At 37.7% G+C, this 27008-nt stretch overlaps 1 protein-coding gene across 7 annotated transcripts in view; it reads right to left on the reverse strand.

Moving 5' to 3' along the window:
* The window catches only part of LOC117566630 (teneurin-a), a 219781-nt gene that overhangs the window by 17137 nt on the left and 175636 nt on the right, over positions 1-27008 (reverse strand). For all 7 annotated transcript variants that reach the window (XM_034246182.2, XM_034246190.2, XM_034246174.2 and 4 more), the window contains 3 exons: positions 11061-11180; positions 2184-2351; positions 824-1016 (listed from right to left, as the gene is read on the reverse strand). In XM_034246182.2, the coding sequence (XP_034102073.1) occupies positions 824-1016; positions 2184-2351; positions 11061-11180 (481 nt within the window). The remainder of the gene's footprint in view (positions 1-823; positions 1017-2183; positions 2352-11060; positions 11181-27008) is intronic.

Here is a 27008-nt window from a genome sequence, read left to right on the forward strand (position 1 = left end):
TTCCAAAAACAAAAGTGCCACTTGAGCGAGAGAAAAATGGATTGTTGTGGGGCTTAATGCAAAAAGTAATCGGAGTTGAGGCCTCAAATAAAAGTCAACGAAAGGTGCAGCACAACAAAGGTAAGAAATTGCGGAAGTGAGCGAGTGAAAGTAAAATGCGCAACTGAAAGAAAGACAACAATTAAAAATGACAGAGGAAGTTGCAGCAGACGAAAAAAAAAAAAGAGAGAAGCACAAAGCAAAAGTTACAAAAAGGAAGAGGGAAATATTAAAATGAAGCGGCAACAAAAGCGCATAACTTGCAAAGGCAAGAGGTGGAAACATGGAAAATGAACTGAAAAAAAGAAGAAGGAGTGGTAAAGAGATAGAGAGAGAGAGAGAAGGAGTGAGAGAGAGAGAGAGAGAGAGAGAGAGAGAGAGAGAGGGGAATGAGCATTACAATTGTCGCTGCCACTAAGTGAGTTGGTTATTAAGCCTTGTGGTCGAGTCTCGAGCCACAGCTGCCACGGGTCGAATGCAGCAATTAAATGTAATGCGCTCTCGCTCACTCTCTCTCTCTCTCTTTCTGTGGCACGCTTTAGAGAATTAATGTGTGTGCTTGTGCTGCCGCTGTCTGTGTTAGATGCAAAGTTATAATGTCATTAAGGCGAACTTTAAATTAATTAAAACTACGCAGAGTCCAGCTGCTGCTGCTTTTGCTTCTACTTCTGTTGCACGACCGCTAATTAGGAGTGGCATCTCTTCGCCCCCCCTTCTCCACCCTCCACCTCTCCCCTACTTGTTAAGGGATGAGCTACCGCTAGTTAAGCAACATAGAACTCACCTGCGTCTCAGCGAAGATGACCCGCTTGCCGGGCATGGCGCCCACACCGTTTGGCATCCAGGTGCTAATCAATTGGGGCTTGAGCTTCTCGTGATCATGATCCATGCACACTTTGCTCGCATCGTTCGCCTCGTCGGCCGTGTGATAATGGATCGAGTTGAGGAACGTCAATGCCGGATTCAATGGTGCGACCCTGTAGCGAAAAATTATATTGGAATCGAGTGTGAATTATAGTATATTGATGGTATATTTGTTGTATATTAATGGTATATATTTGAAGTATACTAATAGTATATTTGTGGTATGTTTATAGAATATTTGTAGTATACTAGTAGTATATTTGTGGTATATTAATGGTATATATTTGAAGTATACTAATAGTATATTTGTAGTATTTTCTAGTGATTTGTAGTATTTCAATAGTATATTGTTAGTATACTAGCAGTATATTTACGGTATATTTACAGTATTTTCTAGCGTATTAGTAGTATATTAACAGTATATTTTTACTATACTAGTAATATATTTATATATATATAATATATATTAACAGTATATTTTTGCTATACTAGTAATATATTTGTAGTATATTTGTGGTATATTTATAGAATAATTTTAGTATATTAATCGTATATTTTTCGACTACTAGTAGTATATTAGTAGCATATTGGTAGTATATTAATATTATATTTTTAGTACACTAGTGGTATTTTTGTAGCAAATTTTGTGGTATATTTGCCGTATATTTCTAGTTTATTAATAGTATATATTTAGTATACTAGTAGTATATTAAAAGTGCATTCCTAATATACTAGTAATATACATATTTGTAGCATATTTGTGATATAATTGTTGAATATTTCTAGTGTATTAGTAATATATAAATAATACATATTTAATATACTAGTTGTATATTTGAAGTATATTTTCGGTATATTTGTAGTATATTGCTAGTATATTAGCAGTATATAATGGAACATTTTGGTGTACCAGTATATTATAGTATATTTGTAGTATATTGACAGTATATTTCTTGTATATACTTGTAGTATTTAGTATTTTTGTAGTCTATTAGTAGTATATTTATAGTATATTAGTAGTATATAATGAAACATTTTGGTGTACCAGTATATTATAGTATATTGGCAGTATATTTCTAGTATATACCTGTAGTATTTAGTATTTTTGTAGTATATTAGTAGTATATTTTAGTATATTAGTAGTATATTTATAGTATATTAGTAGTATATAATGGAACATTTTGGTGTATCAGTATATTATAGTATATTGACAGTATATTTCTATTTTTTATACTTGTAGTATTTAGTATTTTTGTGGTATATTAGTTTAGTTAACTCACTTGATGTTGCGACTGGTGGTTTCATCGTCATCGCTCAGCTGCATTTGCACCGGCGGCAACACGACGATGCGATTCCAGGGCACAAACACGGTGCGGGTGAGTGGACGGAAGGGTGATCGCTGGAATTGCAGGGTAACTGCACCGCCACCATTCACCAGCACATCGAACCTGTGGAAGAGGCAAAAAAGTGAGAGTGTTAATAATGCTTGTGAGAGAAATGTCAATGTCATAATGTATTGCTTTAAGCTGGCAGGTAATAGTATAAAATAAAGTATTAAAATTAGATAATAGTATATTTTCAGTATTATTTTGATTACTTGATATCTTAATGCTTGCAACATTGATATAATAACTCTTCTAGAGAACTGACATTATAAGGTATAGCTTAAAACTGAATTGTTATAGAAAATACGGTATTAAAATTAGCTGATAGTAAATTTAAAAGTATTTGTTTGTCATAATATTTTATTTAATGTAATATTAATGTAAATTTCTTTAATATTCAATGTCATTCTATATTCAACCAAAACTAAACAACAATTTTATTATGGCAAACTCTTTTTTGCAATGCTTAAAAACTGTAAATAAGTATTATCACATAGAATTTCATTGCTTTCCCTCTCATAGTTAGTAGCTAAAATTTGACTTTCGGTTAACAGAAAGTTGAGCTTTTACTACGCCTAATATAAACATAGATTTTATGGCTAAAATATATAATGAATTTCATTTTGTTTTACACTATTAATAAAGCGAGAGTCAAAAGCCATGAAATAAATACACGTTATACGAATCGAAATACGAACCTGCTATTAAACTAATGGCTAAAGTTAAGTTTTACTAAAGTTATTGCGACATGTAATTGTCACGCCCACAAACACACACACACACACACACACACACATATATATTTATTTACATTAGTAGAAAAGAGAAAAGTAGAAATAAAAGTTGTGCAGCAAATTTCATGGCACAAACATGCAAATTAATATTTTAATGAACTTCATTCTCCAGCTGCCCACGTCAACTGCGTCTGCGTTTGACGCACACGAGAGTTATGCAGATCCATTCCTTCCCCACCCACCCCCTTTAACAGCCAGTGAAAAGATAATGCCTCAATTGTTTGTTGAAATTGAAAAACTTTAGGATTTGTCCAAAAACAACAACAAGCGAAAGAGAGAGCGAGAGCAAGAACAAAACAATTGCTAGAGCATAAGTTAAGACCTTAACCCCTGCCCTGCCCGGTGCCACGCCCACTCTTGTGATGCCCCTTTTGGGGGTCATGCGTTAGCCGCATTAAATATAATGATGGCAACGATTGGCGAGGACCGCGCCTTCATTATATTTGCCGAGTATTTTTCGCATTGGCGTAAGAAAAGTTGCGAAAAACTTTTTGTTCTGGCCGTTGGCAGATGCAAGATGGCAAAAACAAAAGGAAAACAACAACAACACACACAGAGAGAGAGAGAGGGGGGGGGGAGAGGGGAAAGCAAAAGGCAAGTCAGTCGGGTAGAAAGCTTAAGAAATGGCAAAACTTTTGCTTTGGAAATATTTAATTAATGTGATTTTTAATTGTGTTTGTGCGCGAGTTGTGCAAAGAGGATAGAGATAGATAGAGGGAGCGAGAGAGGGGGCGAGATAGAAAGAGAGAGAGAGAGAGAGGGGTGAACATGCCACAAATTGAGGCAAGAGCAGGCAATCAAAATGCATTCGACACCTGGCCAAGCAATTTAGCTGTGAAATTGCCGGGATATCGATTTCATTACACCAATCGTCTCTATAATTGCATTGTGGGCGCAAAAAGGGGCGTGGTCGCATTGTGGGACGCAACAACAATTGTTGTTCGTGGGCAAAATAATTAAATGAAAAAATAATTACATTTAATTTTTGCAATAAACAAAAGTCGAGGCCTTATTGTCATCGTTTCGATGTGTTCGTGTGTGTGTGTGTGTGTGTGTGTGTGTGTGTGTGTGGTACAAGCATTTATAAACATTTCAATAAACAAGCAAACACACACACACACACACACACAGAGAGAGAAAGAAATGCAAATGAATTTGTTACAATTTTTGCTAATTTAATTTAAATGTTGTCACGCTTCAAAAAGTTGGTTTCATTTGCGTTATTTGTTTGTTTGTTTGTTGTAATTGCAATTCTTGTTTGTTGGACACACACACATAGAGAGAGAGAGAGAGAGAGAGAGAGAGAGAGAGAGAGAGAGAGAGAGAAAGTGTGAGAGAGAGGGCAAAGCAGGAGCCATTTATTTATCTGTAATTGAATTGCATATGGCAGGCAGCAACAAATAAAAAAAAAGGCTTGTAATGGTAATGTCAAGCACACACACACACATACACACCCACACAGCACACTCTAATAATATGTTGCAAAATAATAAAAAAAAAGAAAGAGAAAGAGAGAGGGAGAGAGAGAGAGCGAGTCGAATGCCCACGACAATAATGTCCTGCAGCACAATATAATGACTTTTATTACCTTTATTACTACACCAACAAGAGCGACAACAACAATAACAACAACAAACAACATGGGCGACAATAATAATAATCACAACAATCGCAACAACAACAACGAGCAGAACAATGCATGTCAAAGGACAACAACAACAATTGTAACAAGCAACAGCAACAGGACAACAAAACAGCAAATGGAGCAGAGTGAACACAAAATAAAAAAAAAATGGGAACAGTGAAAAATGAGAAATGAAAAATACTATACGAACAATATCGAAAAGAAAACTCTGCCAAGAGAGCAACATGTAAAGCAAATTCAACTAAGTCGACTTCAAAATGCGCTACAGTTGTTGCTTTTCAATGATCATGATTATTGCACGAGAGAAGCAAAGTGAGTATTGAGAGAAGCAAATAGAGAAGTGAGAGAAGCAAAGTGAGATATAAGAATGAGAAGCAAAGGTAAAAAAGCGAGAAGAAGTTAGGAATATAGAGGGAAAAGACAGAAGAGAGGTTGAGGAAAGTTGCAGAGAAGTCGAGGATGGAAATCAATGAGAAAAGTAGAGAAGTCAAAGAGAAAGAGTTGTACAGAATTTGATAGAAGAAGCTAAAGAAATGTTGCGGAGAAGTCAACAAGAGCAGAAATCATAGAGAAGTTAAGTAAAGTAAAATGAAGTCCAAAAGAATTCTAAGGAAAAAGCTAAACAGAAGTTATAGAGATGTAAAAAAGCAAAGAATTTAAAGAGAAGTTTCAGAGAAGTCAAGGAAAGTCCAATAGACGTTATAGAAAAGTCAAAGAGATGTTATAGAGATATCAAGAAGGGACAAATTTAAAGAATAGTTATAGAAAAGTTAAGGAAAAATGTTGTCGAGGGAAGAAGTTAAAGAGAATTTATGGAGAAATCAAGGGAAGACGTCAAAGGGAAGTCAAATGAAGAAGTCAAAGGAAAATTATAGAAAAGTCTAAGTAAAAAGTCACCGAGAAGTTATAGAGATGTCAAGAAGGGAAGAATTCAAAGAGAAGTGAAGGGAAGAAGCCAAAGAGAAGTTGTAGGGAAGAAGGCAAAGATAAGTTGTAGGGAAGTCAAGGATAAAAGTCAAAGATAAGCTGTGTAGAAGTTAAGGAATGAAGTCAAGCGAAGAGGTGAAAGAGAAATTGTAGAAAAGTTAAAGGAAGAAGTCAAAGAGAAACTATAGAAAAGTCTAAGAAAGAAGTCACCGAGACGTTATATAGAAGACAAGGGAAGAATTCAAAGAGAAGTGAAGGGAAGAAGGCAAAGAAAAGTTGTAGGGAAGTCAAAGAAAGAAGTCAAACGAAAATGTGAAAGAGAAAAGTCAAAGGAAGAAGTCACCAGGAATTTATAGAGAAGACAAGAAGGGAAGAATTCAAAGAGAAGTTCTAGAAAAACAGAAGAATACAAGAAAACACTATTGAGAAAGTGATGAGCAAGATCATTGCTGATAGATGCATAGAGCACATTTAAGAGAAGATTGAGCGAATCACAAAACCATAAAGAAAACCAATGAAAAAGAATAAAAACTGAGAAGAGATTAAGCAGAAAAGAAGACAATGAAATTTGCAGCTGTAAAGCAACGTAAGGAAGAAAAGTTGCAAGTGGAAAATTAGCAGTAAAATCGAATTAAAAGAACGCGTCGAATGCAAAGTAACGGAAAAAGTGCATCAAAGACAGAGACAGAGAGTAAAGTGCACAGTGGGAAGAAGACATTAAAACGGCATTCAACTCAGCTGTTTCTCGACTTATCTATTATATAGTACTAGTATATATGCTATTTTATCTCTACCTTTGCTTTTGCTTCTCTAATCCGTCTGCTAAGCAGCTGCAGCTTATTTACCTATCGCCTTTTGCTACTACACTTAATGGCGAAAGCTAAAGCCGGATCAAGTGCTTTCCCTGACCTGTTGCGAAGACACCCTTCTTCTGGGTCTTTACAGGGTAAAAGGGTTTTTGCACACAGCCACTAAAAGTGTCAAATGGGGGGAGGGAAGGAAAGGGAAGGGAAGAGCTTAATAAGGGCATAGAATCGAATCGAAATAAACATTATAAATACAAAGCCATAAAAACAAACGAGGAACAACATTAAAAGCGACAGCCAGCCAAGCACAGTGGTGCCAAAAAGTATGTCAACGCAGTGTGTGATCTTTGAAATATGTTCAACATACAAATGTATATAATTATAAAGCATAAAGTGTTAATGGTTTTTTCTTTCAAAATAATTTATATTTCCTATTCAACTTTTCTATAAATAATATAACGCATTTCCCATTGATCTTCTTTCAGTGATTTCATAAGCTGTTTATAGTTTTTACTTTATTTCTTTTTTCCATATTGAACTTTCCTTACAACTTTTATCAAATATGTTAACTCCCATTGAACTTCTCGTATTTGTAATTATAATTGTTTTGCTATTAATTTTTGCTTCTCTTGTAAAAATATTTCTCATTGAATTTGTTGTATTATTCCATATTAAACTTGTTTATATAATTTTATCATACATTTCTTATTGATTCTTATTTTTATAAGCTTTACTTTTTTTTGCTTTTCGAATTTTTTAACTTCTCTTGCGAAATCCTTTTTTTTTTGTTTTTAGTGTTTTATTCTATTTTCTATTTCTTTTCCTACTTATTATTTTTGTCTACAACTTTAATCACACATTTCCCATTAAACTTCTCTCAATGCTTCTTATAAACTTGTTTTTTTATATACTCATTTTTGCTTGTCTAATTTCATCACTTCTCATTGCTGCTGTCTGAAGTAAATATTCTGAATTAGCTTTCAGATATTACTGCTGAATATATCGCTTCTTGATTCATCTACCAGACTTTTGGCCGTTGACTTTGCTCAGTTAATTTCAATTATTGCTGCTTCTCTTCTCATTTATTGATATTGATGCGATGCAGCTCTCTTTCACTCTCTGTCTTTCTCTCAAGGCTCTTTTATCACCTTGTATCAGATAATAGCAGCAGTGGGAGCTTATTGAACACACAATGGGCTTACAAATGATTGGCAAAAAGAGGGTGAGACGAAGGACGAAGAAGGGGGGCGACGAAGCGCAGCAATTGCATTTAGTTTATAGCATGCAATGGCGCAATAATTTCTTTGCTCACTGTGTGTGTGTGTGTGTGCCAAGGCTTTGAAGGCTGCACATTTAATTTTATAGAGCACTGTTTGCAGCTGCATAAGCCCAAACACATGGCTTCCCCCCTTTCCCCGCTCCTTGCATGTCGTATATTGAGCTAAAAATAATGTGAACATAAACAGAAATTATTGCGCAGCTAAAAGTAAGAATGTAAGAGAAAACAAGCACAAAAGAAAACTTTAAAATACGAGCAGAGAAGCGAAGAGGAAGGAGGAATACATAAAAAAAAAGAATAACAAACAACAAAGTAGTCATAATAAAAATAAATAAAGAAGCAGAAAGGAAAAAAAAAAAACAAAAACTGAGGAATTTATATGAGCTGCTGAGAAGGAGCAGAGATAGAGAGAGAGAAAGGAGAGGCAGCAAATCAGGACATGTTTGTGATTTTATGTTTTCTTGAGCTCCACACACACACAGAGACAGTTGCTAGTTGTGTTTTTATAATTGTTTACGTTGTTGTTGCTGATTGCGTTGCGAGTTGCGCAGCCAAAAGTGTAGCCAACAACAACGATTGTGAAAAATGGTCAACGTTAGCGGCATTTAACGGCCACTGGGCTAATGAGAAATTATGGCGCAGTAGGTAAAAACGTAGAGCAAACATAGCACACACACACACACAGCAAAAGCGTAGCCCATGGCAACAGAGAGAAAAGAGAAGAGAGAAAAGCAGCGCCCACATAAGTATGCTACACTTTTTGGAACAAAGCAAAGCGACGACAACTTCGTCTATGTGTGTGCAGCTGTGTCTGTGTGTGTGTAAAGTAAATACAAATAATCATCAGACAGTTAGTTTGTCTGTCTGTTGCACAGATTTTATTTGTGTGGCAAGCTTGTTGTTGTTGCGACATAATAAAATCAGCAACGATGGCGGGTGCGAAATGTTTATTTAAATTGGCCAGCAAAGACACATACACACACACACACACACACACACACACACACACACACACACATGCAAAAAGAAAATGTCAAAACAAGAACAATAATGATGCTGCTGCTGTTGCCTTTGCTCGGTGAATAACGAAAATCCTTTTTGCCAAAAACAACTGCAAAAATATTTATATTAGATATATTGGATTGAATTGGATTGGATTCCCTCCTCGCTCCTCTTCCCTCTCTATCTCTATCTTTATCAACAATTTCCATTTTCTATTTTGCCATTTTCCTGCTTTTTCCCTCTGTGTGTGTGTGTTTTTGATTTAAAATTATCAAGCAAACTGCCGAAATGCGCAGCGAAGCAAAGCGAATGACATTTAAATGTGGCTGGCTGCATGGCAACATGGCAACTCAACTCAACCAAGCTCTGCCTTGCAATTTATCGATAGTAAAAGCCATCTAAGTAATCAATATACAAGCATTATTAATGTCAGAAAAGCAGCCTCAAAAATGTCGTTGAAATCTTTATAAAATAATGCAGGATAATACAAATTTTTACATCTGTAGCTCCACTTTAAAATGTATCAATTGTATCAATTATCTGCCTTGCAATTTATCGATAGTAAAAGCCATCTAAGTAATCAATATACAAGCATTATTAATGTCAGAAAAGCAACCTCAGATATGTCGTTGAAATCGTTATAAAATAATGCAGAATAATACAAATTTTTACATCTGTAGCTTCACTTTAAAATTTATCAATTGTAATCGACTAATCGATATACAAAATGTAATATGCTCATAAATGAAGCCGCAGTAATCTTGTTATGATTTTTCTAAAATAATGTTTATCAAGAAATATAATTTATATTTACAGTTCTGCTCTAAGATTTCTAAAATCTATATTCGGATATTTCACTAAATTATTGCTCGTCATTTAAATCTATAGTTCTACTTTCAAATTTATCGATAGTAATTAATAGTGTCAATTAAATCTGTAACCAAAATTACATTAATATATTTGATATTTTTGGATAATACTTATTTTGAAATATTGTTTATATTTGTATTGTATGAAATGCAATTGAGTCTGCAGCATTCATTCAATGATTATAAGAAGCATTCTTGAGGTAGAAATCGATTTGGAAATGTCGTCACATTAATGAGCAGCAACTTGTGCCTAAACAACAAGAACATTTCGTGTGGTTTTCTGTTTCTGAGCTGTGTTGAGATGTCAGCTGCCAGCTGCAAGCGAATTTTGTGGCCAGTGGCTAAAGAGACCCAAACACAAACACACAAGAGACAAGAAACGAAATAATAGGCAAAAATTCACATTTCAAGCTGAGGCCAAAGAGCAAACGCAAACGCAATCGGAATCGGAATCAAAATCGAAATCGCAGACTGTGTCTCGACTTTTGGGTTCAACACGGATTCTAGGGGTCACATCAAAGTGAAAGATTTAATTAAAAAGTGATAACTTATTTCGTATTTGGCTGCGCATAAAATTCTATTAACAAAATGTAATCAAGAGAAAGCCCAGAAGAGCAGAGAAGCACACGGCGACTGACAAATTATGAAAAATTACTCATACGTAAGTAATTTGCATTTGGAGTAAAGCCAAAAGAGATTAAAGAGACCACCGAACGACGACGACGACGACGACGTCATTGCTCTAGCTGTTGTTGTTGCTGTTGCCGCATAAAAAATTAATTAAATTGCGTTTGGGGAGGGCGCCCGCAGCAATTGGATATTACGTATACGCGCCGTGCGTCCGATTAACAGCAGATAACTTTATATTTGATCGAATTAAAACTTTAGCGCGCACTTCATATTTTTTAAGACGCTTAATTAAAGCGGTTAATGGGAAAAGAATTGATAGAATTTTAAATAAATAGGTGAATAATATTTTTGACTAACTTTTTTTTGGTTTGCAAGCTAGTTGTAAATTATATTTAGTGAGTTAGGTGAATAATTTTATAGTTTTGACTTACTCTTTTGTCTTATAAATCATATTTAGTAAATAGGTGAATCATTTTATAGTTTTGACTAACTCTTTTGACTGCAGATTAGTTATAAATTATATTTAGTAAGTAGTGAATAATTTTATATTTTTGACTAACTCTTTTGCCTGCAAACTAGTTGTAAATCATATTTAGTAAATAGGTGAATAATTTTATAGCTTTGTCTAACTCTTTTGCCTGCAAACTAGTTGTAAATTACATTTAGTGAATTAGGTGAATAATTTTATACCTTTGACTAACTCTTTTGACTGTTAACTAGTTGTAAATCTTATTTAGTAAATAGGTGAATAATATTAAACTAGTTACTAGAAATCGAACTTAAAAATGTTTAGAATTTATTTAGTTTTCTGTGTACTCACCAGCCGCCTTGTCGTGTGAGAGTGAAGCCAAAACGTGAGTCACGATCCACAGAGACACGAATGCCAACGATGCCCAGACCTTGGGGCGTTATCACCTGACCTCGCATCACCGAAACACGACTGTTTTCAAATCCAGATTCAGATTCAGATCCAGATCCAGATCGAGGCAAAAGTTGGTTGGTTGGGGAGAAGAAAGTGTTGTGTGGTTGGCAAAAGACAAAAAGCGATTTGTTAGTTACGTGTTGCAAATTGATTTCTTATTATTATGATTTTTGCTTTGTATCTTTCTGTAGATTTCTTTTTTTTGATTTGAAAACATAAAATCGAAACAAAAGTGTATGAAAAACATCGAGTAGATATATAATAATATTGTAGTATATATATTTATATTGATATATTTAAAAATATTTATATATGGAGAATTTGTTTGGTGGAAGAACATTTCAAACTAATATCGATAAAAGTTAAACAAGTTTTGTTTATCGGTATTTTGTTTTTTTGGTTTTTTTTTTTTTTGTTGTTTTCTGTTCATGTTGTTTGTTTGATAATAATGAGAACGCAAAATAAATCGTATGCGAAGAAAACATATTTTTAATAAATATTTGATTCTATTTTTGATTGGGAGAAATATGTATGCAAAAAGGTCTGAATGAAGAGTGAGAACGTGAGAGCGTGAGAGTGAGAGAGAGAAATTTCTGTTATGTTATGAATGATGAATGTTTGTCATCCGTCTAACTGAGTGTCTGAATGTGTGTGTGTGTGAGTGTGTGTGTGTGTACGATGTGTGTTTGCTTTGTTGAGTTTTTAATTTGTTGTGAAAATATTTTTGCTTGGATAATTCAATTATTGAAAACAGCTTGCCAAATAAATCCATTCAATCTTATTTATATTTTCACAATCTCGTGTCTGTGTTTGTATTTGTGTTTGGCTACAAAGTATAAAAAAAAGTACTCCAAATGCTTAGCTATTTTTTTTTTTTTTTATATTCATTTCTCACATATTCTTTTCATTTTTGTTCGTTCAAGTGCAAAAAGCGACACGCGGCAGCGATGTGGAGAGAGAAATAGAGAGCCCAAAGAGGCCAAATCGATGTGGAATATGTTTACTTATCGAAACAGTTAAACGACAATCTGTTCTCAGGAATTGTTGAGGATATTTCGGGGAAGAGGAAGAATAGAGCTGCTCGCGGTCATTAACTCAACTACAGGGTATTTTAAAGTGTACATAAAGATGATGAAAACTGTGCAGGATTTATTTTTTGGCGATTGCGATTGCTGAGCGCAATTTATCGATAATTGTTATCGGTAGAGTTATTGTTATCGTTATCGTTATGATCATTGTTGTCGTTATAGGTATCGTTATCGGTAGTGTTGCTTTTATCAGTATCGTTATGGTTATTGTTATCGATAAAGTTATCGGAAAAGTTGTCAGTGTCATTATCGTTTATCGATTATCGGCATCGTTGTCGTTGTCGGCATCGCCATCGGTAAAGTTATCGTTATCGATATCATTATCGTTATCGTTGCGCTCAGCAAACCGCGCATCTCTAAGAGAGAAAAATGTATCGAAAATATGCATGCAGAATATATATCTAAATATTTTCATATGTATGAAGTTATATGTAGTTATACAACTATGCGAATTAAGAGAGACAGAGAGAGAGAGAGAGAGAGAGAATTATAGAGATAATAGGAAAATACTTAAATATTGTAGTTTTGTACGTTTCGTTTGATAATCTATCGATAAACGATTAACGATAAACACACTAAGTTCTTGAATTGCACAAGTAAACGTAAAAGTAAATATTTCACTCTTTAAACGAAACGAAATGAATAATGAAAAATTATGAAAATTGTAACGAAAATTAAAGCGTAATTTTCCCTATGGGAAAATGTGATATTTTTTTGACGTGGCGATAACTTTTTGCAGGAATTTTGAAACTGATATTGAGCTTTGTGTTTTTCATTTTGAGTACACCTATTTGTTTTTCAAGATAATTATCGACCTGCCTGTCAACCCTGGATAAATGTTTCTATTTGCTTTATTTTTTTTACAAACAAATGACATTTTCACTTTGACCTGAAAACCTAATACCGAACACGCACCGAGAGGCGAAAACAATGTTATTCATTTTAATGAGGCAGCTGCGCCTGCCAGCAGCTATGGCAACCCTGGCAACCCTGGCAGGCTGACAGGCAACAGGAGAGCGAACGTATTGTTAAGGAATTGAGAAGCAAGAAGCGATATCCGGTTTGCAGTTGCCAATTTCGATGAGGATGAGAAGGGCGAAAAACAAACAAAAAAAAAACAGCAAAATATGTGTAATGGAAAGGGGGCGTGGAGCGTGGGGCGTGGCTAGCGCTGCGGCGCGCACACACAAAAACCTTGAAACAAAATGCCGCAGTGTTGCGCGTTCAACTCGAGTTTGAAATGGCGCAATTGTTTGCACTAATTATCGCCGGACGCTTCAATGTGCGCTGAGGGAGGGGGGGAGAAGTAGTTGCAGGCACAACGTCATCATCAGGTAGCCCATTTAGCGGGGCGAAGAGAGGGAGAAAGAGGGAGAAAGAGGGAGAAAGAGGGGAAGGAGAGAGGACGCTTGGCACAGCGAACTTTTTGCCAAAGTTCTCGAAAACATTTTCAACTTTTCAAGTGTTGCAATTTCTCAAGCCTCGCACATACACACACACACACATGCACACTTCAACTGCTGCTTGGCTGGTGCTTCTCTCCTTCCCCTCCTGCTCCCTTTTCCCTCCTCCTCTACTGCTGCTATCAACTCATGCTCTCAGCTCTTTACGCTGTGTACATAAACACATAATGTACAATATTTGGGTCAAAGATACACGCGCTTCTTGCTGCCCCCTTGTCCCCCTCTCTTCATCCTTCTCCTTGTCCACACTCTTTCAGCCTGCTTTTCCACCTCTTTTGCTTTCTCCTGCACTGACTTCTAATTGCAATTGACCAAATGCCGAGGCAGACGACTGCAGAGGCAGCAGCTTCATCGTTTCATTCGACTTCCGCCTTCAACAGCAGCTGCTGCTTATTTGTACAGTCTGTTCACTGCAACTGTATGTGTGTGTGTGTGTGTGTGTGTGTGCTTATGCCTCAGCTCGTTTCATTTTTGCTGCTTCAATTCGATTCATTGAAGCACAATTTTATTTGAAATCAAACCGAAAAGCAAATTGCATGTGTGCCAGCCATCACACACACATACACACACGCACACGCACACCCAAGACATACATACACATGTGTGTGTCTGTGTGTATTCCAATTCATTGAAGTGGTGAGTGCCATTGATTTTTATTTCGCATTTGATTCGTTTCGTTTCGTTTCATTTATTATTTATTTGATTTAGTTTCACTGCAGAGACGACCTGCTTGAGAACCTCTTTGAGAGCTGCTTTCATTTCTTGACCTTTGCCACACACACAAACACACACACACACACATGATATACAAGTAAATTACTCATACGCCCCGTCATCTTTCTTGTGACAGGCTTTTGAAAGCGCTTTCGAGTTTGCTTTGATTTTAAGAGAGCGCAAAAGAAGGCAAACAAAGGGAGCGGGAATGAAAAGAAAGACAGAGATAGCGAAAGAGAGAGAGAGAGAGAGAGAGAGAGAGAGAAAGGGAGAGTAAACAAAGCCAGCGATAACCAGAGACACAGAGACAGAGAGAGATAAAAAGCAGTTAAGTTAAGATCAGTTCAAGCAATTTTTGTGTGTGATAAAACTGTCTTTTCGCTTCACCCTCTCTCAGCTTCCTCCTGCGTTGCTTTTCAATCAGCTTTCGAAGCGCACTTAGAATTATGACGTTATTTGGCTGCCGCCACACAAAACAAAAAAAACGCTGATGCTAATGCAGACGCTGGCAGCAGCTTTGTGCTGTAATCTAGTCTATTGCCATTGGCCTCGTTGCGAACAATGCGAACAGACCTGAAGTGAAGTGAAAGCCAGGCCACAAAATTGCTAATCTCGTGCGAGGTCATTGCAGTCGTCGCCTCCCTTTAGTCACTTCTTCCTTTCGCCTGTCAGTGCAGTCGTCGCTTCTGACTGCTGACTTCTTCCCTTCCCCGGTCGTCAACGTTTTCCTCAGTTTCGGTCTCATCACTCCTGACTTCTTTCTTTCTTTTACTGACTTCTTCCTTTCCCCTGTCAGTGCAGTCGTCCACTCCCTTTAGTCACTTCTGACTGCTGACTTCTTCCCTTCCCCTGTCGTCAAAGTTTTCCTCAGACTCAGTCTTACCGCTGCTGACTTCTTTCTATCCCGTGTCATTGCAGTCGTTGCTTCTCTTTTACTAGCCACTGCTGACTTCTTCCTTTCCCCTGTCATCAACGTTTTCCTCAGTTTTGGTCTCATCACAGCTGACTTCTTCCCTTCTTCTACTGACTTCTTCCTTTCCCTTGTCAGTGCAGTCGTCGCCTCCCTTTAGTCACTTCTGACTGCTGACTTCCTTCCTTCCCCTGTCGTCAAAGTTTTCCTCAGACTCGGTCTCATCACTGCTGACTTCTTTCCTTCTTCTACTGACTTCTTCACTTCCCCTGTCATTGCAATCGTCGCCTCTTTTTGGTCCCTTCTGACCGCTGACTTCTTCCCTTCCCATGTTCTGGATGTTTTCCTTAGTTTTGGTCTCATCACTGCTGACTTCTTCCTTTCTTCTACTGACTTTTTCTTTTCCCCTGACGTTGCATTCTGACTGCTGACTTCTTCCTTTCCCCTGTCATCAACGTTTTCCTCAGCCTCGGTTTCATCTCGGAGTTTTGGGTCTAATCGCCGTTTGCAGCGAATGAGCAATAAAGCAGTCAAGATGCTGCTGCCTCTCAGCTCAAATAAGAGGAGAGGGGAAAGGGTCTTTGGCATTGTCGCCACACACACACAGAGAGTCAGCCACCTTTTGTGTCAAAAGTGCACTTTCATTATTAGCGCATTGTGTGGCCAAGGAGAGAGAAAGAGTTGGGAGGGAAAAAAATGCTGCTGGCGCCTCGAAAATATGAGCTCAGCTTGGCGCATAAAGGAAGTGCATTTAATTTCTTTTCTTTGCCAAGTTTGTTGGCCACACAGCGGCTTAGCTTCAAGGGAGAGTGAGAGGTGGTAATAGAGGGGGGCGGGGGGCAGCAGCAGGTTTGGTCGACGTCTGCTTTGCGGCCATTCATAAAGCGCGTTTTCGTCAGCCATTCATTTGAGCCCAAGAGGCAGTTAGAGAGTCGCCCCCCTCTCGACTTTCTTCGTCTCTCTTCGTGCTTTCTCTGTTGTCTGGCGTCTGTTGCTGCCACTTTGTGTGTCGCGGTAAGCCAAACGCCTGCAGCAGCAGCAGCAGTTGCAACAACAGCAACAGCAACAACAACAACGAGAGGCAACCTCAGACTCAAACTCAAAACTCAAACGCAACGCGGCGCAGCGTCGTCTCATCATAAAAATTGAGGACGACTTAGTTGACTTTTGCACATGCTACAAAAGGGCACCCACACACACACACACACACACACACACACACTTACACACAGCAAGCGGGGGCAAAAGTATATAATTTTAATTTGGCTTTATTTTCGCAACGTTGCGATGAGCAGCAGAGAAAGAAGCAGCAGCTGAAAGCGTTTGTCGATCCCTCTTCCTCTTCCTCTCGCTCTCTCTCTCTCTCTCACTCATCTGCTGCTGCTTAGAAACAAAGGCAAGGCTGCAGGCCATGCGAAAGAGAGGGGAGAGAGAGAGAGAGGAACACAAGCCCGGTATTCCTTTCGCTTTATGTTCATTTAGCCTGAAACAGTTTTTGAAACATTTTTCAGCGGCAGCAAACGCAGTCAAGGCGACAGCCAAGGCAGAAGAGTGCAGACTGCAGAGAGAGAGAGAGAGAGAGAGAGAGAGAGAGAGAGGGGGGGGGGGGGAATGGTGCGCCACACTTTTCTTTTACGCTTTTGTAACCACGATAAATGTGCTTTATGTAGCGTTAGCTGCGACTCTTTACGGCCTCAGCATTGCACAGCTATGAAGTGGAGAGAGAGAGAGAGAGAGAGAGAGAGGGGAGTGAAAGAAAGAGATGAGGGAGTGAGAAAGAGAGGCATATATGTACGCTGCACTTTCGCCAATTTTCACATCTTACTACGAGAGCGAGAAAAAAAGTGAAAAAGTTATGCATAGAAAATATTAAAGAGGCTCCCCAAAAAAAAAAGCGAGGAAGTTGCACAGTGGGGCAAAATAGCGTAAGAACGGGACAGAAAAAGGTAATGAAGTTGCACAGTGGGGAAAAATGGCGTGAAAAGAGACAGCAAAAGGACTACAGGAAAATAAGGTAAAAAGTTGAGCAATTGAAAGCAAATGAAATGGAAACTATGCTGAAGAATTCGCATTTTATTAAAAATATTGCAAACTTGTTTTCTTTTGATTACCTAAATAAAAAAATTAATATCATTATTTTGAAGTCTTATTCAAAAATGTCTAAATAATACGCTCAAGAATGGTTCACAAAAAAAGTGAGCAACCTTTTGAAATTGTTTGTGAAAATTTAAATGAAATATTGTGAATATTATTTCAGAGGAGCCAAAAAAGTTGAAAGTATTGAAACGTAAATTGTAAAATTTGAAAATGCAGCTGAAAAAGGAATTTTCAAATTAAGTAAGGGTAAATTCCAAATAATTGCTGGCTAAGGTAAGAAATTGAGTTGCTTTTAAAGTTATAGCTATAGTATAGAAAAAACGCAGAAATGTCTTGAGAATCTTATGCAGAATGGAGTGTAAAGTTATTCATTTGAGATTGTATCGATGTTTTAGCGTTGTGCAACACTGGCAATTCAATTTGATATTTAGCTACGAAGCAGCTTGACTTGTGGCAAAGACTGCCTTTGATTTCCATTGATAGAATAAGTGATATCAAAGCATTATTTGAAGCGGTAGAGAGACATTTTGCCGCAGGCAATGACTGAGATTGTGAAGCTTCATTGTGAGAAGAATAGCAAAGCTCGAAGAGAATAGGAGACAAGAGAGAGAGAGAGAGGGAGAGGGAGAGCGAGTGAAAAAAAAGACATAATAAATAAATAGCTAAAGGTGGGCGAGAGAGAGAGAGAGAAGCTCATAGAAAACTTTGAATAGAATTTTTAAGTTTGCCATTTACCAACACACACACACACACACACACACACAGCGATGCAAGCGCCAAACGTGTCCGATAGGGGGCGCCAGGGAGCTGAGAGTGAAAAACCTTTAGTAGCGTGTAATTTGCACTTTGTAAATTTGCATAAAAGCTGCAGCGACACTGAACGGTGAAGGAGGGGTAGTGGGAGGGGGGCAGCTGTTAGATTGGAAGACTGGCATAAGTCCAAGATAGAGACGATATGTAAATGCCACACACACACACACACACACAGTAGAAGAAGAGGAAGAGAAAGAGAGCATGTGTCGTCACTTTAGCCATACCACTAAGTAAGCAGGACAAGTCCTTGGCAAGCAAAGGGGAAGTGGGCGGGAGGTTGAGGCATGACTGCCTGCATACTTAAAACCAGACATTCATTGCCTGCCACAGCAAAAGTAGGGAGGCGGAAGTGGAGGTGAAGACAGAGGAGCGTTTGCCTCATGATGTTGCTGCTGCTTGCTCAGATTAAGGCAACATTGCCACCTGGCTATGCCACCATTTGGCTGTCCAATTTGACGCACACAAAACAAATTGAGCCAAGTGCGGGCAGACAGAAAGACAGACAGACGGATGGACAGACAGACAGACAGACAGACAGACTGGGCAGAGAGTGAGGTTAGGGTGAAGCGTATTCGATTGCCAGCTGCCAGCAAAGATGTCATTTTGTTTGCCCATAAGAAGATTACACATGTTATATTGAGTTGCAAGCAAAGTAGGAGGATGCTTTCCACCTCCCTTCCCGCCCCTTTCCACACCTCTCCTCATGCTCATTTGAATGCTCAGCTCGGAATGGCAGCTGGACTTAAGCTTTGGCGCAGACACTTCAAATGATCAATTCAAAGATTACAATACCGACTATCTTGAATGCTGTTGCAAAGCAAAGCAAAAAATTTTAAAGTGGGGATTATGACACAGTGAAAAGAAAGAGAATATCGCAGAGATTTGCAAAAGAAGCAACTTAATTGATAAATCGACTAAAGGAATTTCGAAGAAAAGAAGCAAGAACTGAGATCAAAGATCTGTTAGAAAGGATTGCGAAATGGAGAGTTCAAAATATAGTAAAATATTTATTTGCTATCCATAAATATTTTACTACATTTTCAATTCTCTATTTCACTTTCGGATTCTATAATCTTATATTCAATTCACTCACGTCACAGTTTACCGAGTTAGCCTAAGACTAAATAAATACTTCACCAGCTAAGATAAGATAATAAAAATGTATCTCACGCACAACTCAGTGACATGATCAGTGTAACTACTTCACTTGAGGATGTCAACTGTTTATGTGTTGCATCATATAAACGTTAAAATAGAAAAGGGTTCGCTTAGAGATAAATCAATTTAAAAGTTATATAAGACCTAGAATTTCAAGAAATAAACGTCAGTTGAATAACAGAATTCATCCAAGCTTGTAGCTAAGCAAAAAGTTTACAAATTAAGGAATTGCAAGAATCGTGAGTAGAAGATAGAAGACAAACATCAGCAATGAATATGCCCAAAAATTCTTTTTCCTGGGAGATAATTTTGTAATATACTTTTCCTACATAAAACTGAGACATTTTTATAAATATATTTAAATACAAATGCTATTTATTATTACTTTCCTTTTTATAAATATATTTTAAGTACAAATGCTATTTATTATTACTTTCCTTTATATAAATATATTTGAATATAAATTCTATTCATTATTACTTTATATTAAATACAGCAAAGTATTAAAGAATATAGTACATCGATTTGCTTGTTCTAATGCTAACAAATAGCGAATTAAGCAGAGATTGACATGCGGCTCTTTAGAGCTGTCATTGTTCGGCCTTTGGACAGAGAAAGAGAGAGAGAGAGAGAGAGAGAGAGAGGGAGAGAGAGATGAGTGAATAGAACGGAAGGTGGCACAACAATGGCGCACAGCTTATGCATTTTATAGTTACATGAAGCCATTATACAATCCGCTGGCATTGCAGTTCATAGTGCATGGCAACGGGGCGAAATCGTTTCCACTTTTTTGCTGCTTTGTTCTATTTTGTTCTGTTCTGTTTTGTTGTGTTTTGTTTTGTTTTGTTTGCCCGCAGTTTTCAGTTTCAGTTTGTGTCGTTTGCACTTCACTTAAATGCAAAAAGGAATAACAACAACAGTAACTACAACTACAACAATAGCGGCAACTGCGATAATATTGTAAAAAATTGTAAAGCCAACTAAAACTTATGGCTCTGGCCACAACAGCAAGCCATCGTGCCCCATTTCCCACTCTCCCCGACTACTCTTTTTACTACTCCCCTTGGTAGTTTTCTCTTTACTCCTCTCTCTACTTCTCCCACTACTTCTATTACAGCTCCTCTTATTACTCTTCCTATTTCACTCACTACTCCACTGACTACTCCTGCGACTACTCCTTTTACTACTCCAGTTGGTAGTTTTCTCTTTACTCCTCTCTCTACTTCTTTTACTACTTCTATTACAGCTCCTCTCATTACTCTTCCTCTTCCTATTTCACTCACTACTTCACTGACTACTCGTGCGACTACTCCTTTCACTACTCCCCTTGGTAGTTTTCTCTTTACTCCTCTCTCTACTTCTTTTACTACTTCTATTACAGCTCCTCTCATTACTCTTCCTCTTCCTATTTCACTCACTACTTCACTGACTACTCGTGCGACTACTCCTTTCACTACTCCCCTTGGTAGTTTTCTCTTTACTCCTCTCTCTACTTCTTTTACTACTTCTATTACAGCTCCTCTCATTACTCTTCCTCTTCCTATTTCACTCACTACTCCACTGACTACTCCTGCGACTACTCCTTTCACTACTCCCCTTGGTAGTTTTCTCTTTACTCCTCTCTCTACTTCTTTTACTACTTCTATTACAGCTCCTCTCATTACTCTTCCTCTTCCTATTTCACTCACTACTCCACTGACTACTCCTGCGACTACTCCTTTCACTACTCCCCTTGGTAGTTTTCTCTTTACTCCTCTCTCTACTTCTTTTACTACTTCTATTACAGCTCCTCTCATTACTCTTCCTCTTCCTATTTCACTCACTACTCCACTGACTACTCCTGCGACTACTCCTTTCACTACTCCCTTGGTAGTTTTCTCTTTACTCCTCTCTCTACTTCTTTTACTACTTCTATTACAGCTCCTCTCATTACTCTTCCTCTTCCTATTTCACTCACTACTCCACTGACTACTCCTGCGACTACTCCTTTCACTACTCCCCTTGGTAGTTTTCTCTTTACTCCTCTCTCTACTTCTCCCACTACTTCTATTACAACTCCTTTCTTTGCTCCTTTCAATACACTCCTCTTCCTACTTCACTCACTACTCCACTGACTACTCCTGCGACTACTCCTTTCACTACTCCCCTCAATACTGCTCTCTATACTTCTCTCTCAACTTCTCCCTCGACTCCTCTGACTACTTCCCTTACCACTTCTCTCAATTCTCTTCTTACCACTCCTCTCACTATTTCTATTACCACTCCTCTCTCTCTCTACCCCTCTCTCTACTTCCCTCACTACTCCTCACACAACTAACTAAAATCCAGGCATAACTTCACTATCCTGTTGCCTGCAACATGCTCGCCTCTCTCTCTCTCTCTCTCTGGTTTGTCGCTCTTGCAACCATTAAAAAATTTTGTGCTGATGTCGAATTAGCAAAGCGGGCGTGGCAGGGCGTGCGAAGGGGGAGGGGACATGGACGGGGGCAGTGTTATGGTCATAAGCTCGACGCTCGACACACACACATAAATATATCTAATCTCACATAAAAGTAATTACTTTCAGCTGCTGTTGCTATCGAAAAATATTAAATTATATTGAGTGCACACACACATATATAGTTGGCACACCTATGCACACACACACACACACACACATACACATACGGACGGACTTGGACTGCAACCGCAGCAGCGGCCATAACTATAGCCAAAGCACACAACGCAAACTGCCGGCAGTTGTCCTCTCTCTCTTCCCCTCTCTTCCTCTCTCTTTCTCAGTTCCCTTCTTGCCTTTTGGGCCAATGTATTTTACGGTTTTTTCTCCTCGTTTTTTATTTTTTTTCCCCCTTTTTTGTTGGGCTCCCGTCGACATTTTTTCGCCTCGCTTTTTACTGCGACTGCAGCAGAAAATTCCGCGAATTTCTCTTCGCTTTTTCCCCACTCGTTTTTTTTTTTTTTGCAGCTACTATTTTTCCCTACAGTTTGTTGCCATTTCTATTGGGCGCCCCACCCGCCTCGCTTTAACCTTCCTCCCTTCCCTTCCCTTTCTTTTCCCACTCTTTGGCAGTAACACATTTAGTTTGCAGTCAGGCTGAAGCGCAGGCTATTTAAGGCTGTCTTCCTTTGCTGTCAGTATGTCTCTCTCCCTCTCTCCCCTCTCGCTCGCACACTGACTGCTGTCTCTGTCGCTGCCTTTGAGTCTGGTGTCTGCTCTGTGTGTGTGTGTGTGTCTGTAACTTATACGGGTATTAATTTTGGTTTATGTGCAACTTGTACGCTGTAATTTTTGTGCTTTTTTCTTCACACTGCCACGGCGATTCCTGACATTAACAACAGCCAAGATAGCGACAGACAGAGAGGAGAGAGAGAGAGAGAGAGAGAGACGGAGTGAAATACCGAGAGAGAGAGAGAGATGAAGGCAGAAGCTGACTGTCTCCCCATTCTTTTTCTCCTTCGCTTCCTCAGTCATTGATAACAACAATGGAACGAGCAAAAGCGACAATGACTATGAAAACATTCGGCGTGGCAAGTTTTTAATTTATACATGCAATACGTGCAACATTCTGTTGCACACACACACACACACACACAAATTGCCTGAAATCGGCATAAATCTGCAGTCATATATTGTGCTCAACAGCTTCGCATGAAGAAGACCACAAAAACGCAGAATGCAAAGCGCATTTTATAGCTTATTTGGTAAGCAGAAACAATTGAAAGCAAAGCTGAAGAGCGAAGGAAAATACTAAATGACTAATCACTAGAGAAAAGAAATGTATAAAGTAGAAAGACTAAACATTAAAAAGTCTTTTTTAGTTTATAATTAAGTTTTTAATGGCTGAAGACTGTCGAAATCTTTGACTCAATTTCTATAGATACATTAGAAGGATTAAGGAGAAGAAAATGGGAAATTAGATCGACCTTAAGTAGTGAATACGATAAGCAAATATTCAATGCAATGAAGAAGTCAAGAAATAATTCAAATATGTGCAGAATGTGACAACAAAATGTTGCAATCGAAGAAACTTGCACAACGCTGAGTATTAATTTGTGGCCCACAAAAGTAGGCAACGCTTTTTTTTAAGTGAGGCGCATTTTGAGATGTGAAGCGAAGAGAAAAAGAAGATGTGAAGAAAATCAAACATTGAATCGAAGATCTTTAGAAGAAGATGTGAAGAATATCTAAGATTGAATTAAAAAGATTAAGAAGATGTGAAGTAAATCTTAATCTGAATCAATGGAGAAGACGATGTGAAAAACATCTGAGATTGAATCAAGGATCTTAAGAAGAAGATGTGATAGAGAAGATTTAGAAATAGCTCAGTAAAAGAAAACTTAGCATTAATCAACTGACAAACAATTTACTATTAAATTTAAATTTGTGCAATTCTCATTTTCGTTCTGAATACAAACACTTTATGAATTGTTATACATACTGAAATTAAAAACTTTAAAATCTCTCCTCACTAACAATAATACTATCGTACATTATTATACTAATAATAATCTGGCAACTCTGTAATCACCAATTACTTATACATACATATTCAATAAAGTCAGTTCTTATGCACACATCACGCAATGCATACACAACATGAATTATGTTTGCAAGATCGTAAGAATTCAGAAGCTTCAACAGCTTTATACTCCTTGAAGTCCCCTGCAAATATGTTAATCTGTAGAACAAATGTCGCTCAGCTGCTTAGACTGCTGAAGTAGTTGTTGTCTTTGCTGCCAGGTTTAAGCCGACTTGACTTGAGTGAAAAGAAGAAAACGCAGCCAAATCTGTTGCTGACTTTTTGATGGAGTTGCCAGCGATTTGGTTTGAGTTGAGCTGCTGCTGCAGTTTGTTCTCCACTTGAGCTGACAGATAAGCAGAGAGAGAGAGAGAGAGAGAGAGAGAGTGAAAGAGAGAGCGAGGCTAGTTAATCAGTTTAAATGAAAAACAAAAGCACAAGGGCAACTAACTGTGCAAATATGAGAAGGCAGCAATGTGAATATACATTAGCCTGGCGACTGACTGTTTGTTGTTCTGGCTGTGGCAAAAACCACTTAGCGGGTAACTAACCGCACACACACACATACACAGAGAGAGACACACACACACACACACACACACACACACACACACACAGTTAGACAAAGATGGAAATGGCGCCGCCGTTTGCCAAGGACAAGGCAAAGCAACGAAGGCGCGTTTCCTTATGGTTGCCGCCGCTGCTTCAACTACCAACAAAAGGGCATTGCCAACGGAGTTCGTCCCCCTCTCCCCTCTTCCCTCTCCCATCCCTTACGATTCTTCTTTCGACGTCCTTGTTGTCAGGGAAAAAGTCAACCCAAAATGGAAGCCAAAAACAGGAAGTAATCTATAGTCGCCCCGCCATTGTTTATTGTTTAATTTTTAGTCAGCCTTTATTGTTGTTGTTCTCTTTTGTTATTGTTGTTGCTCACTCCGTTCTCTCTCTCTTTCTCTGTGTGTGTGTTTTTTTTTTCGACGTCTGCTGCTTCTTCGCCTTTATTTCTATTGTTAACAATTTTTGCATTTGCCCGTTGCCGTTGCAAGTAGCAAAAACTTTTCAACGAGCATTGTTCCTTCTTAGCTATGCCCCCCTCTCTCGCTCTCCTCTCCACTTGAGGCGGCACAAAAGGCAAACGAGGTGGAGAGGCAAGAAAAAACACATACACACACACACACACACACAGAGGAGTGAAAAGTAAAAAGAAAACAGACAAAAGCCAAAACCCGCTCTAGCCAAAAGACGTTGACAAGGCGACATTCGTGGGGCGTCGTCTCAAGCGTCTCCGTCTCGAAACCCTAGAATCCCCCCCCCCACCTAGCTCACCCCCTTCCCGTTCCTCTATCTCTTCACAAGATACGCCCGTATCGCATTTACTTGGATTTCATTTTATCGGCAAGCAACAACAACAAGGACAACAATGTCACCCAGTTTCCATGGCATCCTCCTCCACTTGCCTTATAATTGCGTTGCGGTGTCGTTGTCGGTGTCGTAGAATAGATATATATATATACTTATAAATATATATGTATATATATATAGATATCTGTGTGTATATAGCTGTACTATAAGCGGCAGCTAACCAGAAACGATGCAAAGCAATCGCCTGCGATTATGGTTATGCTGTCAACAGAGCAACAACAGAGAACTTCTTTCCCCGCTCTCTCTTCCTTTCTCTCTCTCCATTCATTCCACTCCAAACTATAGCTAGATAGATAGTGAAATAAGTAAGGCCAAAGAAAGCTCTTGGGCTAAACAAAGTCCGAGGAATAAATGCAACAAACAAGCTTGGGAAATAAAAATACATATTCAAGCTGCAATAAAGAATTATAAGAGTTACACTTTTAAGATAAGGGGGCAGAGGTAATCTAATCAGAGCTTATAGCGGATATGCTATAATTACGTAAATCTGAAGCTGTTAAAATATTGTTGACTTAGCTTTCAATGATTTCATATAACTGTCTACACTTCAGTCGAAATATAATCAATAAAATCGTAAAATACATTCTTAAAAATCTAAGCTCAATTTAAAGTCAATTCTTTTGTTTTTTTTTCACCTCTTCGTCAGGTGTGTGTTAATTAAATATTTAATGAGTTCGACAATTAGTTAATTACTTGAGTTCATTAACAGAGCACAGAGTTATAAATATGTATAGCTCTCATCGTCATCGATTATTTCGATAAACAACTAGGCAAAAGATATCAATTACCTCAGCACCATGAAAAATATCACATTTTTATGCACAATTAAAAAAAATGGAAGAGAGCAAAAAAAAAAAAACTGAAAATTATTTTAAACAAAACGTTTACATCTTTAGTTAATTATTGTTGAAAACATACAGGAAAAAAAATGAACGAAACGAAACGAAAAAAATCTATTAAGAAAATATTGTGAAAAAAATTTGCATTCTGAATTGTTGTAAAAATTTTTCATGAATTTCACTTTTTTGTAATACAATTTGAAATTTTCTTTCTTTTTGTTTGTTTTTGTTTTGCACCTTTTTCAGGGCGCTTTTTATAGAGCGTTAGGTGTGTGTGTGTGAGAGTGTGTGTGTGTGTGGGTTGATGTGTGAGGTGACAATTGTTTTGTTTGTGTTAAGTTGTTGTTGTTGTTGTTGTATTTGGAAAACATATAAACAAATGACTTAGACGCAGACAATTAGGACACGTGGGAAAACGTTGGGAGGGATTTTCTTTTGGGTTATTTTCTTTTTTTTGTTGTGGGGAGGATTGAACATATAAGGATATATATATATATATATATATGTCTACATATATATAGTTGTTATATATATTTATTCGATTATCGGTTTTATTTGTTTTTTTTTTTGCATTTTCTTTCTTGAGTTACATTTAGAGATACAAAAAGAGATGTACAACTGTTTTTGGTATTTAATAAATACACAATATACTAAACACCTATATATTTTGGTATTTTTTTTTTTAAATATTGTTGTTGTTAATGTTGTCGTCTGCAAGTCTCGACTTGCTCACTGATTTTTTATTTTTTTTTTTGTTTTGTTTTATTCTTAAAATAGTTGATAACAAATTAAATTGAAAAAGATTGAAAACCATGTGAGAAC

This window comes from Drosophila albomicans, chromosome X (genome assembly GCF_009650485.2).
Source record: "Drosophila albomicans strain 15112-1751.03 chromosome X, ASM965048v2, whole genome shotgun sequence".
NCBI classification, from domain to species: domain Eukaryota; kingdom Metazoa; phylum Arthropoda; class Insecta; order Diptera; family Drosophilidae; genus Drosophila; species Drosophila albomicans.